Source organism: Ursus americanus, chromosome 11, assembly GCF_024610735.1.
Source record: "Ursus americanus isolate L20-20 chromosome 11, mUrsAme1.1.p, whole genome shotgun sequence".
NCBI classification, from domain to species: Eukaryota; Metazoa; Chordata; class Mammalia; order Carnivora; family Ursidae; genus Ursus; species Ursus americanus.
The window spans coordinates 15,942,043-15,955,932 of record NC_142137.1 but is presented as its reverse complement, the minus strand read 5'-3'; the positions used below and the strand labels follow the sequence as shown (position 1 = coordinate 15,955,932).

The 13,890-nt window shown below is 35.2% G+C and overlaps 2 protein-coding genes across 10 annotated transcripts in view; one reads left to right on the top strand and one right to left on the bottom strand.

Moving 5' to 3' along the window:
- MMS22L (MMS22 like, DNA repair protein) overlaps positions 1-6,493 on the top strand; it is a 125,381-nt gene extending 118,888 nt beyond the window's left edge. For 3 of the 4 annotated variants that reach the window (XM_045807029.2, XM_045807027.2, XM_045807028.2), the window contains 3 exons: positions 615-711; positions 2,115-2,282; positions 2,994-6,493. In XM_045807029.2, the coding sequence (XP_045662985.2) occupies positions 615-711; positions 2,115-2,282; positions 2,994-3,075 (347 nt within the window). In that variant the 3' untranslated portion in view covers positions 3,076-6,493. Of the gene's footprint in view, positions 1-614; positions 712-2,114; positions 2,283-2,993 lie in introns of those variants that run through there. The other variant, XR_006781358.2, reaches the window with a different exon arrangement.
- A 2,949-nt stretch (positions 6,494-9,442) lies between these two features.
- The window catches only part of KLHL32 (kelch like family member 32), a 248,986-nt gene continuing 244,538 nt past the window's right edge, over positions 9,443-13,890 (bottom strand). For 5 of the 6 annotated variants that reach the window (XM_087865331.1, XM_087865332.1, XM_045807030.2 and 2 more), the window contains one exon: positions 9,443-9,829. In XM_087865331.1, coding sequence (XP_087721457.1) covers positions 9,668-9,829 — 162 coding nt within the window. In that variant the 3' untranslated portion in view covers positions 9,443-9,667. The remainder of the gene's footprint in view (positions 9,830-13,890) is intronic. The other variant, XM_087865330.1, reaches the window with a different exon arrangement.

The window sequence follows — 13,890 nt, the reverse complement described above, 5'->3', positions numbered from 1 at the left end:
CATTTTTATGTACAAATCACAATTTCAAATGACTTGATTAAATATTTAAAGAATACAGATGTTCTTTTTGTAACTTTGCTGTCTTTTTTGAAAGGAAGATAACATCACAAATAGTTGACTTAAGTATGTGTGTATAAATATATATATCTGACTAATTTTGAGTGAAGGTAAATTGTTGGTGGTTTCTAATTTGTTAGAGAGTGGGAGGAATGTGCCTATGAATTTTAAAAAATCAATCTGCTTGTCTGTAACTCAGCTGAATGATTAAATGCTATCTTTTGTCAGTATGTACTGCTTGCAGGATTAGGATGATAAAATGTTTTTGAATTTGGGTTCTTTCTAAGACCTATCTTCACATGTATTTTTTCAGTTATCAGGTTGTAAAAAATAGACTTAAGCTTTTTATATTTTCTTAAAATGGGAGATAAGGAGATAGGGAGGTATACTTCAGTACAAACAAAAACTCATAACTATTTCATTTTGGAAAATAATAAAAAAAGCTGTATAAACTTTAAGAAAACAACATATTTTTCTAAATTAAGAGTGTTCATAAAAATGGGGATCCAGATGGTCAATTCAGACACAGTGTGTAATGCTATCATTTTTCCTCCTAGTTAAAAGGCTGGCCACAGAGAACCTGCAATACATGGTTAAAGCCTGCCAAGTGGGGTCAGAGGGAGAACCTGCCACCCAGCTGACTTCTGTGTTTAGGTAACTGGAAAATATGCCAACTGGCAAGGGGACTATTGCCAGCCATTTGACAGCCAACATGTTTTTTAAATAACTAATTATCCAAAACATAATGTGTTACTACTTGTTATAGTATTTCAATTATTATATTTTTTTGGCCGTAGTTTTGTTACATTGTGTTGTTCTAGTAAAAAAGACAAAAGTACCAGGGAGGAAGATGAGCGAGCTGACTTAAATTCACCTGAGAATTTGGTGAAGACGACTCCTGCATGTATTGAAGAGACAAAATGGGAGTATGTGGGTCATGATGACAGGTGCACAGGCCCTCATAGCTGCTAAACATGTCACTCAGGATCCAGTGCAGAAGTACGTCACTGGTTTTCTTACCTGCTTTAGATACTGTAGGCCCAGAGGCTTCATTGTGTTTCATCTGTGAAGCATAGACTGTCTGGGAGTAGATGTGATGTTGGTTCCCCAGAATAGTAATGCAACTGGAGGGATGTTGCTTGTGTTTTGTGTTTTGTGGTCGTTTCCTGCCTTGCCTCCTCTAGGGTCTTTCTGTTATAGCAGGATTTTTAAATATGTCTCACAATTTCTACCAGTTCACTTTTATTATATGTATCTCTGCCCTAGCAGTACAGTGTTAAATAACAGGGTCCATTTTCTTCTGTGTTGGTTCTGTGATTCCTCAGTCTGTTTCTTACCACATCATTGGCACTTGTCCATTGGTTACAATGTATTTAAATTGTGATCACATGAAATAAATAGTGGATTTGTAAGAACTGTAAAAACCCCCAAAGAAGAGAAAAATTTAAAAACCCTGTAAAACCCTAAGAGGAAGGATTTTATACAAATGAAGATTGTATGTTTGTTATGTAAAATTTATTAAGCTAGGTGGCTTTTATTTTGTTGGGGGAGAGAGTGGAAATTGCAGGGTTAAAACATACAATTCTTATTATAAAAGCCTCTTCTGGGACTAAAATCTCCTGTTCAGTTAAGGAATATAAAAATATATATTATGAATAACTTGCTTTTCTCATAAAAATATTGATTTATCTAGAAATATGAAGAACTAAGAAATACCTAGGAAACGGGACTCGCTTTTTCTACGTCCTTAGCTCAGATTTTGACATGCAAGGAATAGCAGCAAAGTCCCTGGAACTAGATTTTCCTCCTTGTTCTCCCTCCTGGGATCCCAACTCTTCCCTTTTCCTACTAATGCCATCATTCTGGTCGCACTGAAATAAGCCATTTCTGCCCTTTATTTTTAAGTGTTATAAATTGTCTTCATAGGGCATCTGGATTTTTAAGGTAATCTTATGTGAAATGATCTTTCTTGCATTCAGGTTACAGCTGATCATCATATAGATACCAGCCCAAGGAACTTCCCCAGAAGTAATCCTGTGTAACTTGATTACTTTCAGGCATTTTATCCAGGATTATGGTATGAGATACGATTATCAGATTTACGGCATTTTAGAAACAGTGGCAGCATTGGACCAGCGGGTTGTTATCGACTTGCTTTCTACCCTCACTCAGTCTCTGAAGGATTCAGAGCGGAAATGGGGCCTTGGCAGAAATATTGCACAAAGGTATGTTTGGATCATTTGATTACATTCTTTGGGCAATGATTATACAAATCTAGATTCGTTTTCTGGAGATGGCTTATTTTCCCATTCCTAAAAATTTTGGATGCGTTCTTCAAGTTGATGAATGTATCCATACTATGATTGACATAACCATTCACATACTGTTCTTTTCAAAGTGAGCACCTTAGAAAGCTGTGGATTTCAGCAGTGCCTCTATTGCTCAAAACACATTCAGTGCTCCTCGTTGGGAAGGGGACTTTAGAGCCTCAGGTGTCTTGTTTTTGTAATAAAATCCATGGTAGCAAATCTACCGTTTGAGGGTTGCTGGATGTACTGCATCAACTATATCACGTGTATCCAGTGACTAAGAAGAGCGATCCAATTAGATAATAAGGATTTGGGTCAAAAATAGTAATGGGGCTTTTTTTCATATAGTCTTCTAATCTAATTTCAGATTGTGCTAGACTGTGAAATAATGCAGCACCATGGAAATAGACCTGTAGTTCCTAAAGAGGTTGTTTTGGAGGAGTCAGCTCTCCTGAGAATTCATATGTTCCAAGTTTGTTAAAGAATCAAAGTACTTTAATCATATAGTGTGGGAGTGGGTGCACGTGTGTGTAGACAGACATTCAGGTAGGCTCAATTTGTAAATACTTAAATGAAAAATTATAGAGAAGTAATAAATATATCTACCTTTCCTTTTTTCTTAAACAGGGAGGCCTATAGCAAACTTTTATCTCACCTAGGACAAGTGGGACAAGATGAAATGCAGAGACTGGAGAGTGATAATACCTAATATATTTTGTGCTTTGCCCTCTCTATTCATTATAACTATCTGAAGCTGCTTTGCACCGCAATTGTATAATGTTCTGTTAAAAATACTTTCTAGGATTTTTTTCCTCACATACCTGTAAGTATAAAGTACATATATAAGGAAATAAAAGTTAAATAAGTGTATTATAGGATCTTTGGAAGTTGGCAAAATTACATTCTCTTTTGAAGAGTGTTAGTTGAACTAAGTTAATTTTTTTCTAACTGGGAGTGTCTCTGTGTATGTCTGTGAAGCAGGTCTGTACTGGGTGATCCAGGGACTTGTCACTATAATATGACTTTTTGCCTTAGTGATTTGTGTTTGTTTTATTTCTTACAAGGCATGTTTTAATACGTTTGTTTTCAAATTACCTGACTTTTCTATGGTGGTTTTTATGAAAGGGGGGGTTCAGGAGATGGGATGTATGTTTGTCATCTTTTGTTATACCATGTGTGAAGCTAGTTAAATGCCCGGCCCACTTACCTCTGTGAGGAATGAGGCTGAGTCTGGCTAAATGAATATACAGATAGTATGTAGAATGTTTTAAATTTTAAACCAGCAATGGTTATGCTTAGGTTCCAACAATTGCCAGATTTTTTTTTTCTCCAGTCATCCTTCTTTTGGGAAATTTATGAAAAGATGTATCAAGGGGAAGGATAAGTAAGAGCTTTTAAGAAAAGATAATAAATAATACTCTGAAAAATCTTAAGATTACAAATTAACAGAGGAGGTCTGAGAAGTCAGCTGATTTATCTCCTTGCTCTTCAGTTAGAGCCTCTTATAATTTAGCATCTTATATGTTCACAGGGAACCAGTGTAGTTCAACTCTCTATTTCATCCACATTTTTATTTTACCAGTTGGGCTCCTGTCCTTAACTCCTTTTTGTGGCGAGCATTATTTGGTAAAAGAACTCCAGTCCTGGTGTTGGGAACCCACGTAGGTCTCAAACCCAGCTCTGCTTTATGAACTTGAGCAAGTTACTTAACCTTGCCGAGCCTCAGTTTCTCCATGGAGAAAAAGGAATAATATTCTCTTTCACAGCGTTCTGGGAACAATCAGTTTAATAATGTATGTGAAAATATATTGGTGACGTGTTCTATTTGAGGCATACAGACATGATTACTAATTATTCATGCACAAATGTAAAGAACACCTCTCAGTTTTGTTCCTCTGTCTCTAATATGTCCTAGATGAATGATCTTTTTTTTCAGATTGTGTCTTACATGTCATGTTTGCTAACTTTGAAGTAACTGTTTTCTTCTGGGGACTCTAGACTTTATCATGCTTCTTCTGGGTCCTCCCTTTTCTGGCTCAAAAAGTATCTTTCAAAATGAAATATATTACAGTCCGTGAACTCTAGTTATTAGTCCTCTCCTAACTTTTATCTGTGAATTCTAAACAGATAGTGTATTCCCCCCTCCCCAGGGTTTTCGTGACATACAGATAGTCTATCCCCTCCCCCCCCCAGGTCAACTATCATTACATCAACAAATAGAATGAATAAAAGCCTCTTTAAGGTTACTTAATAGACTTCATAGCAATGAGTTTCTTTTCATTATGATAGTGATTTATTAAACTTGCTTTGCAAGTTTCAGCAAATGAAGTTTAATCTGTTTAAGGTGATGCTTTTAAAGGAGTTACTTATGTGTATATATGTATATATATTTTTTTATTTTCCAAGTGGGATTGATATCTTTGAGACTCTCACTCCTTAGGATATGAAATGTTTAAAGGCTGAGAAAAGCTGCTTCTGAATCATGCATTAGGGTATATATCTGTAGACGCTAAGAGTAAATAGTTTGTACTTTACAAATCAGTAACAAAAAAACCTAACAATACTTGTATATGTGTATAAACGTGTTTATTTATAAATAAAATTTTAAAGATGCTTTTTTAATTGAAGAAAAAAAATTGACTCACTCATTTCCTTGAAAATCTTCACTGACCCATCACTTATTCCCCTAAATAGCCTGTCATCTCTAGGGCTGCTGCTTCTCCCATTGTAATGTAAGCCATTCTCTTTTGCTGAAATCTGAGACTACGTTCTTGTTTCTCATGTTCTTTGGCCTGACATTTGCATTTTCCTTTATCTTCTCTGCCCTTCCTTAGTAATACAGCTCCTTCCCACACACTGTACTTTGAAAGCATCTTCATGTTCTTTCTTATCCCCAGTGGTAAAATCTGGCCCTTCACTCTGTTTCAACATTCTTCCAGTAGTGAATTGATAACACTAGGTCATAATTTTATCTCTAAAATCTGTTTCTACTGCTAATTTCTTTCTCAACCCCTCTACTTGGATCCTCCTGAAACCTCAAGGCAACATGTCAAGCTGTGCTTGCTGCCTATTTTAAACTAGCTCCTGCCTTTCTTTTCTACCCAGGGAAGACACTATTTTCCTAAGTCATTTAGTCTTGAAACTTCAGAAGCAACTCGGATTCTTGTTCCCCACTTTTAGTCGATCACCAGTGTGGGCTTTTGCTATTTTTGCGATCCTATGCATCCCAACTGCCTTTTCTGTTCGGTGCTGTTGATCTCTTTCTTATCTCATCTCTGATCTCCTTTCCTGCAGTTTAACCTCACACAGTTCTGACATTAGTGTTCCTAAAATATTACTCTCCTCTTGTTACTTTTCTAGTCAAGGATGTCCACTTACTTCCCAGTGTCAGTTAAGCTGATATTCACACCCTTCAAGCAGGAGACTAGACTACCTTAGAGCATCGGCATACCATGTTCACCCGGGGCCTCATTCAGTTTGCCCCCATAAAATACCGCCCCTTCTCTAGAAACCTAAACTGAAGACACTGAAATAGGAAGACAGTTAAAATATTCTAGATACGAGTATTCCAAATAATTTCTGTAAAATATACAGATGGAATGTAAAAGAGATGATTGAAGGACAACAGGGTGATAGAAGGACTTTATTAGACATTCAGATTTGGTTATGATTTAAATTTTAATTGAACATTTAATTAGGTTTTCATGGGGGAGTAAAAAACATGGAATACGATCTCTGTACAAAAATCATTCAGTATTGAATTCATTTGCATTAGAAGAGTTTCATACTTTTAAAACTTTTATATCTTTATCTATTCCTAGTATATTTTTTCTTAAGCATATTTCACTTTTTCTACCTGGGCATCTATATATATATAAAAAAAAATACGTGTCTGTAGATCGTGTGTTCTTTACCCATTATTATCTTCTTCCATGCTTCATCACAAATTTTTAAAACTACTTTCTTCTTAAAGAATTGTATGTACTTTAACAGAATCTTTGACAGTTTTTATTTTTACTTCCCCTTTGTTAAGATTATCTGTTATATAAAAATTTGACAAGGTTCTGCAATTGGGAAAAGCCTCTAGGAAACCTATCTTCCCTAAATCCTATAGACTTTATGTAAACCTTACATTTTCCAAAAACTGATCTCCTGGACCTACTCCTTCTAGGGTTAAAAATACTACCTTGTCAGTCAAGTGTATAGTGTGCCAATATAAATACTATGCCTTGTTTGCTTACAACAGTTGGTTTGCGAAGCTAGCAAAGTTAGCATATTTTTTTCACATATTTAATAAGATCTAAGATTTGTATTTTGATTCTGTGATAATCTATATTGCTAAGGTTACCAAAATAAGTACCTCATGATTAGAACTGAATAAAGTTTTTGGTGTGCTAATAGTTATCCAACTTATTGCATTTGTGAATTGTGCTTTCAGAAAGATTCTGGCCATTCTTATATATTCATATTTATAAGTTAATTATGCCTATAATATATAACTTTTTAATGTATATAATTTACACTGCATCCGTGATTATTCTCCTTTTTTATGACAGATTGGCTATTTGAAAACCAAAATAAAAAATGAACATGTTACCTGGAGGAATAATTTCTATCTTATTCCTGTTTTTATACTCTGTGCTAAAACAATGGAGGTTTTTTCAGTTATTGCAGTAGCTGAAAGAGATACAATATACATGTGGTTAAACTGTGAGGAAAATATGAAGAGAAAAAGCAGGAAAAATATCCTAATCATAACCTAATAGGTATTTTGTTATGAAGTGTCGAAAGAATTTCATTGCACTTTACATTGTTTTAAGAGATTAATGTCTTTGCTGGCTTTTACACAAAGGAACATTCTGCTAATATCTATGTGGTGCTGTCTTCTCTTGTAAAGTCAAGTCTTGAAGTGCTGTTTAAGGTGTTGGAAGTTTTATGATCTAATGGAAATTTAGATTAACTATAAATAGAATATGGTCTATAATTTTGAAGAGTAAAAATGGATGATTACTATAGGATAGCTCACTTAAATGGAAAATATATATTTGAATAGTTTCAATAGAATTTGGTTTATATGACCAACCATAGTTTTCTAGAATTTTTATTAGCTATTAATAATTTGAGGAAAATGATCTAATCATAAGTGTTCTGCATTTTATTTTTCCTTGGAGAGGAATTCTGTACTTCATTCTCTGGCTACAGCATAAAAGATGTTTTCAAAAACTATGCAAAACTTTAAAATTCTCTGAGTTCAATTCTGTAATGTTAGTGAATAACAAACACCTTAAATTTCACCAAGAAGAGGTTTGATTATATGCCAATTTGTTTTAAATGAATAGTTAGAAAAATCTATATAGAAAATATCAGGAGTAAGCTCAGGCTACCTTTTCATTATCAGTCAGGCAAGCTTATTTTTAGACCATTTCCCTTTCATTCATTGGATATAGGATCTGGGATTACAAATGTAATGGTTTTTATAAGGTAAAAACAGCTGGAAGTGAATTCATTTGTCAAATAGAAATTTTAGTAAATCTGAAATACTTCTTGCTTAGGTTCTTGTTGAAAGCTGTCTCAAATACTGGAGTCATTTTCCTGACTTGTTAAGGCATTTAAAATGTTTAGTTTACATGATTTATTCCCTTTAAAGAGACTCTATGATATCAATGAACAGTATCAATTTGCACTTTTCAGAGTTGTAAAATTACTCAAGATTTTTTGGCTAAATCTCTCGGAGGTTTTTTATTTTTTTTTTCCCCCTTTACCACTAGTCTCTCCTTCTGTTCTTTAACCTTGAATAACCAGATTATTATTTGGAAATTAAATTTTTTAGGTATAACAATGTATAAAGTTAGTGAATTTTGTATTTAGGATTAAAAAGGGTTTATGTTTTTATTCACTTCTGATTACCAAAAGTAGTTCCATGAAAAAAATGACAGTTTCCTGTAAGGTAAGGATTGCTGAATAATTAAACTATGCCAAAGGAAAAAACAGTAAAGTTTCCTTTTTAGTAAAGGTGGCTTAGATCCTAACAAGGTTAGGAAAAGGGAAAAAATCATACTTCTTGAATTTATTTTCAAATATGATAATATATATATTGCTATAGACAAAGTAAATCCAGAAACCTCACCTAAATAAGAATTCTTATGCATTATTAAAAGTTTGTAGTAATAAAATATGTATTGGTGGTGGAAAAGAATCCCACAAGTGCTCAAGATTGACATAACCTTTAACAAAGTGGAAAAACTTCTATTAGAATTACCAAGTCTAGGTTCAGATTTATGTCAGAGCACTTTATGGTGCCAAAATTAGTACAACTAATTTTTTTTTTTTAGCTTAAATGTCATTTTTCATTTTTCACTAAATGAGTTTAAAGGAGAGGTTTAAATTATTATTTGAAGCAAGAATTTGTACAGACATGGGAATCTTTGTCTTTGGTAAACTCCCCTTTTCCTTTTCAGAATCATTTATCCCATAGTATGTGTTTCAAGTTCTATTTAGTAATTATTTCAAAAATAATCTCCCCAGTTACAAGGTTCTGAAGACAGTAAAATACCTTGTAATTTGAGTAACTTTTTTCTTAAGCAAAGTACTTGAGAGCATTTTCCTAATCTTCACAAAATTCTTCTGAATTGATACGGAAATCAATAATTATCCTCCCTAAAAAGTGGGAAAACAAGTACTGAAAGGTAAGCACCTTGCCCAGGGTCACAGATTAACCAAGTCGAAAAATATGGATATTCCAGATGCTGTTCTATTATTATTCGTATTACCTTGAATAAAATATGGCATTTAAAATTTTATAATGTCATAATGCTGAGTCTATACTGAGTGGGGCTGGATAATGTTAAAATTTTTAAGAGAAAAATTACAAACCCAGGTTTAAGTAGTAAGGGGATTAACTACTGAATATTTTTTTAAAAGACCATTGACGACAGTACTTGTGAAATAAATAAATTCCTTACTAACATTATTCCTGTTTTCCTAGACAGCACTGATTTAGAAAAAGTATACAAAGAAGGCTTTAAAGAAAGACCCATGGAACAATTATGGACCATTAAGTTGGCATTAAGCTACACCACAGTAAAAGTCATATATATTGTATATTGACACACAAAGAGATGGGTGACAGGAGTTTTCAGTAATGTATTTTAGAAAACTGTTCATTTTTTTGCTAATGTTTATCTGAATATAAGATGTATAAAACAAAACAAGGAAGCATTGAGTCTTTTCACGCCCAGTATCCGAAAGTGAAGCTTTCCTTTTCCTTCTGTTCATGATAGCCATTAACAAAGCGTTGGCTTTCAGATGGTCCCAATTCTGTGATGAGGCACTTGAAGAGTCTGAAGGTTAGGGCACGTGAAATATGGAGCTGGAAGGAAGCATGCAGCTATTCCATTGGAAGCAAAAGGGAGTGTTGGCCCATAGAATACTTCTTCTTTGCCCTCTCTACTTACATCCACTACCTACAAAAGAAGAGAAGCCTGTATGTCAAAGATGATAGTTCAATATAATTTGCACATAAATATGTAAGTATATACATAAAATGAGGACTACAGTTGAATTCAGTTATGCCACCATGACCATACATACCTTAGGCATTGGGGGTTTTTTTCCCTTCACAATATGGTACCAGAAATATGTATGAAGATCCAGGTAAAGTGCTACTATATACATTTATTTATTTGGGTGTCCACATATATATGTAGATATGTTTATAAAAATTTAATCTTCAGAACACAAGATGAGGTAGGTAGCTTTATCCTCCTTTAATATAAAGATCCTGTGGCTTTAAGCAGCATTACACCAGAGAGACCTGACATATCCATCCAAAAACAGTGGAATACACATTTTCAAATGTACATTATTCTCCAGGATAGATCATATATTACACAAAACAAATCTCAATAAATTTAAGAAGATTGAAATCATATCAAGCATCTTTTCTAACCACAGCAGCACCTAGAAATAAGTTACAAGAACTGGAAAACAAAAACAAAACACAAATACAGATGCTCAACAACATGGTATTAAACCAAATGGGTCAATGAAAAAATAAATTCATGGAAAAAAATGTAAATGAAAACATTATGGTACAAAATCTTTGGGACACAGACAAAGCAGTTCGAACAAGGAAGTTTATAGCAATCTCAAGCAACAAGAGAAATCTCAACATAACCTAAAGGATCTAGAAAACAAAGCCCAAAGCTAGTAGAAGGAAGCAAGGGATAAAGATTAGAGTGGAAAAAAACTAAAAAAAGAAAAAGAGCAATAAAAGCAAGAGCTGATTAATGAAAAGATAAGCAAAACTGATAAACCTTCACCCAGACACATCAAGAAAAGACCCAAATAAATCTAGAATTAAAAGAAATACCAACCAACACCACAGATATACAAAGGATTACAAGAACTAACAAACTGGACAACGTGGAAGAAACTGATACATTCTTAGAGACATATAATCTTCTAAAACTAAATCAGGGAGAAAATATGAACTGACCGATTACCCATTCAATTTCATTACTTGTAATCAAACAACTACCAACAAAAACCCAGGACCAGATGGTTTCATAGGGAATTCAACAAACATTTAAACAAGAATTAATGCCTGTTCTCAAACTATTCCACAAATATAGAAAAGGAAGGAAAATATCCAAATATATTCTGTGAGGCCAGTATTAGCCTGATACCAAAACCAGACAAAGACATTACCAAAAAACTACAGGCCAACGTATCTGATGAACACAGATGCAAAAAAAATGCTGAATAAATTAATAAACTGAATTCACCAATACATTAAAAAAATCATGATCAAGTGGGATTTATTGCAGAAATAAAAAGCACTTCAGTATTCACAAGTAAATCAATGTGATAGTTTGCATTAAGAGGAAAGACAAAATCATGATCACCTTGAGAGATGCAGAAAAAGCATTTGACAAAATGCAACGTCCGTTCATCACTCAACAAATTGGGTTTAGAGAGAACACATCTCAACATGATAAACCAAATGTGAAAAACCCACAACCAGCATCATATTGAAAAGTGAAAACCTGAAAGCTTTCCCCCTAAGACCAGGAACAAGACAAGATGCATCCACTCTTGCCAATTTTCAACGTAACACTGGACATCCTAGCTGCAGCAATCAGAAAAGAAAAGGCTGAGGCACCCAAATTAGTAAGAAGATAAACTATCATATTACTTAAATACATATTTTCTAATTATACAAAACCCAAGACTCCACCAAAGAACAGATAAATGAATTCAGTAAAGTTGCAGTATACAAAATTAATATACAGAAATGTGTTACATTTCTATATACTAATAATGTAGTAGCAGAAAGAGAAATTTTAAAATCCCATTGGAGAATAGTCCAAGATGACGGCTTAGGAAGACCATGAACTCATCTCCTTCACAGACATACCAAATATAAACCTATTTGTAGAGCAATTCCTCCTGAAGGAGAAGTGAGAGCTGACTGAACAGCTTCTGCACAAAAGAGCACATAACTGCAAGAGAGTTGAAGACCTATTAATGAAGATAACCCACAGTCCCAACACTGAATAGCAATGGGGAGGGATAGTACTAAGGTACTGTGAGCAGATTCATCTGCCCTAGGGCACAGAAAGAAAGCCACAAAGTAAAAGCAACTAGCCTATAAAGGATCCAGCCCTACCACCACCAAACAGCAAGAACTCTCTGCATTGGAGGTGCTGGTGAACACCACTGTTTAAATTCCCTCTCCACCTTGTTAGCATGGACAGGAATCCTAGCTAACCTACTGACTCAGTGAGCCCCCCGGCCTCTAGCTCACACCAGACCAAGCCATCCAAATAAGGCAGCCTCCAGCATGCCACACACCAAGACACCCCTGCTCAGCACTCACTACAGCTACAGCCATCTTGTCAAGGTGACACAAGCACAAATTCTGTGGAACACTCCAGGCACACACTTTTTTTTTTTCACTGTGATCAACAGACTATTTTTTTTTAATTAATGATTTTTTATTATGTTAGTCACCATACAGTACATCCCCAGTTTCCGATGTAAAGCTCGATGATTCATTAGTTGCGTATAACACCCAGTGCACCATGCAATACGTGCCCTCCTTACTACCCATCATCGGTCTATCCCATTCCCCCAGCCCCCTCCCCTATGAGGCCCTCAGTTTGTTTCTCATAGTCCATAGTCTCTCATGTTTCATTCCCCCTTCTGATTACCCCCCTTTTCTTTATCCCTTTCTTCCCCTACTGATCTTCCTAGTTCTTATGTTCCATAGATGAGAGAAATCATATGATAGTTGTCTTTCTCTGCTTGACTTATTTCACTTAGCATTATCTCCTCCAGTGCCGTCCATGTTGCAGCAAATGTTGAGAATTCGTTCTTTCTGATAGCTGAGTAATATTCCCTTGTATATATGGACCACAACTTCTTAATCCAGTCATCTGTTGAAGGGCATCTCGGCTCCTTCCACGATTTAGCTATTGTGGACATTGCTGCTATGAACATTGGGGTGCATATGGCCCTTCTCTTCACTACGTCTGTATCTTTGGGGTAAACACCCAGTAGTGCAATGGCTGGATCATAGGGTAGCTCAATTTTTAATTTTTTAAGGGACCTCCACACTGTTTTCCACAGTGGCTGTACCAACTTGCATTCCCACCAACAATGTAGGAGGGATCCCCTTTCTCCACATCCTCTCCAAGAATTGTTGTTTCTTGCCTTGTCTATTTTTGCCATTCTAACTGGCGTAAGGTGGTATCTCAGTGTGGTTTTGATTTGAATTTCCCTGATGGCTAATGATTTTGAACATTTTTTCATGTGTCTGTTAGCCATTTGTATGTCTTCGTTGGAAAAGTGTCTGTTCATATCTTCTGCCCATTTTTTGATTTGTTTATTTGTTTCTCGTGTATTGAGTTTGAGAAGTTCTTTGTAGATCTTGGATACCAGTCCTTTATCTGTAGTGTCATTTGCAAATATATTCTCCCATTCCGTGGGCTGCCTCTTAGTTTTTTTGACTGTTTCATTGGCTCTGCAGAAGCTTTTTATCTTGATGAAGTCCCAGAAGTTCATTTTATCTTTTGTTTCTCTTGCCTTTGGGGATGTGTCATGAAAAAGGTTGCTTTGGCCGATGTCGTAGAGGTTGCTGCCTATGTTCTCCTCTAGAATTTTGATGGATTCCTGTCTCACATCGAGGTCTTTCATCCATTTGTTTATTTTTGTGTATGGTGTGAGATAGTGGTCAAGTTTCATTCTCTTGCATGTAGCTGTCCAATTTTCCCAGCACCATTTATTGAAGAGACTTTTTCCCACCGGATGTTTTTTCCTGCTTTATCAAATATTAGTTGCCCAAAGAGCCGAGGGTCCATTTCTGGGCTCTCTGTTCTGTTCCATTGGTCTATGTGTCTGTTTTTGTGCCAGTACCATGCTGTCTTTGTGATCACAGCTTTGTAGTACAGCTCGAAATCCGGCATTGTGATGCCCCCAGCTTTGTTTTTCCTTTTCAACAGTTCCTTGGAGATTCGGGGCC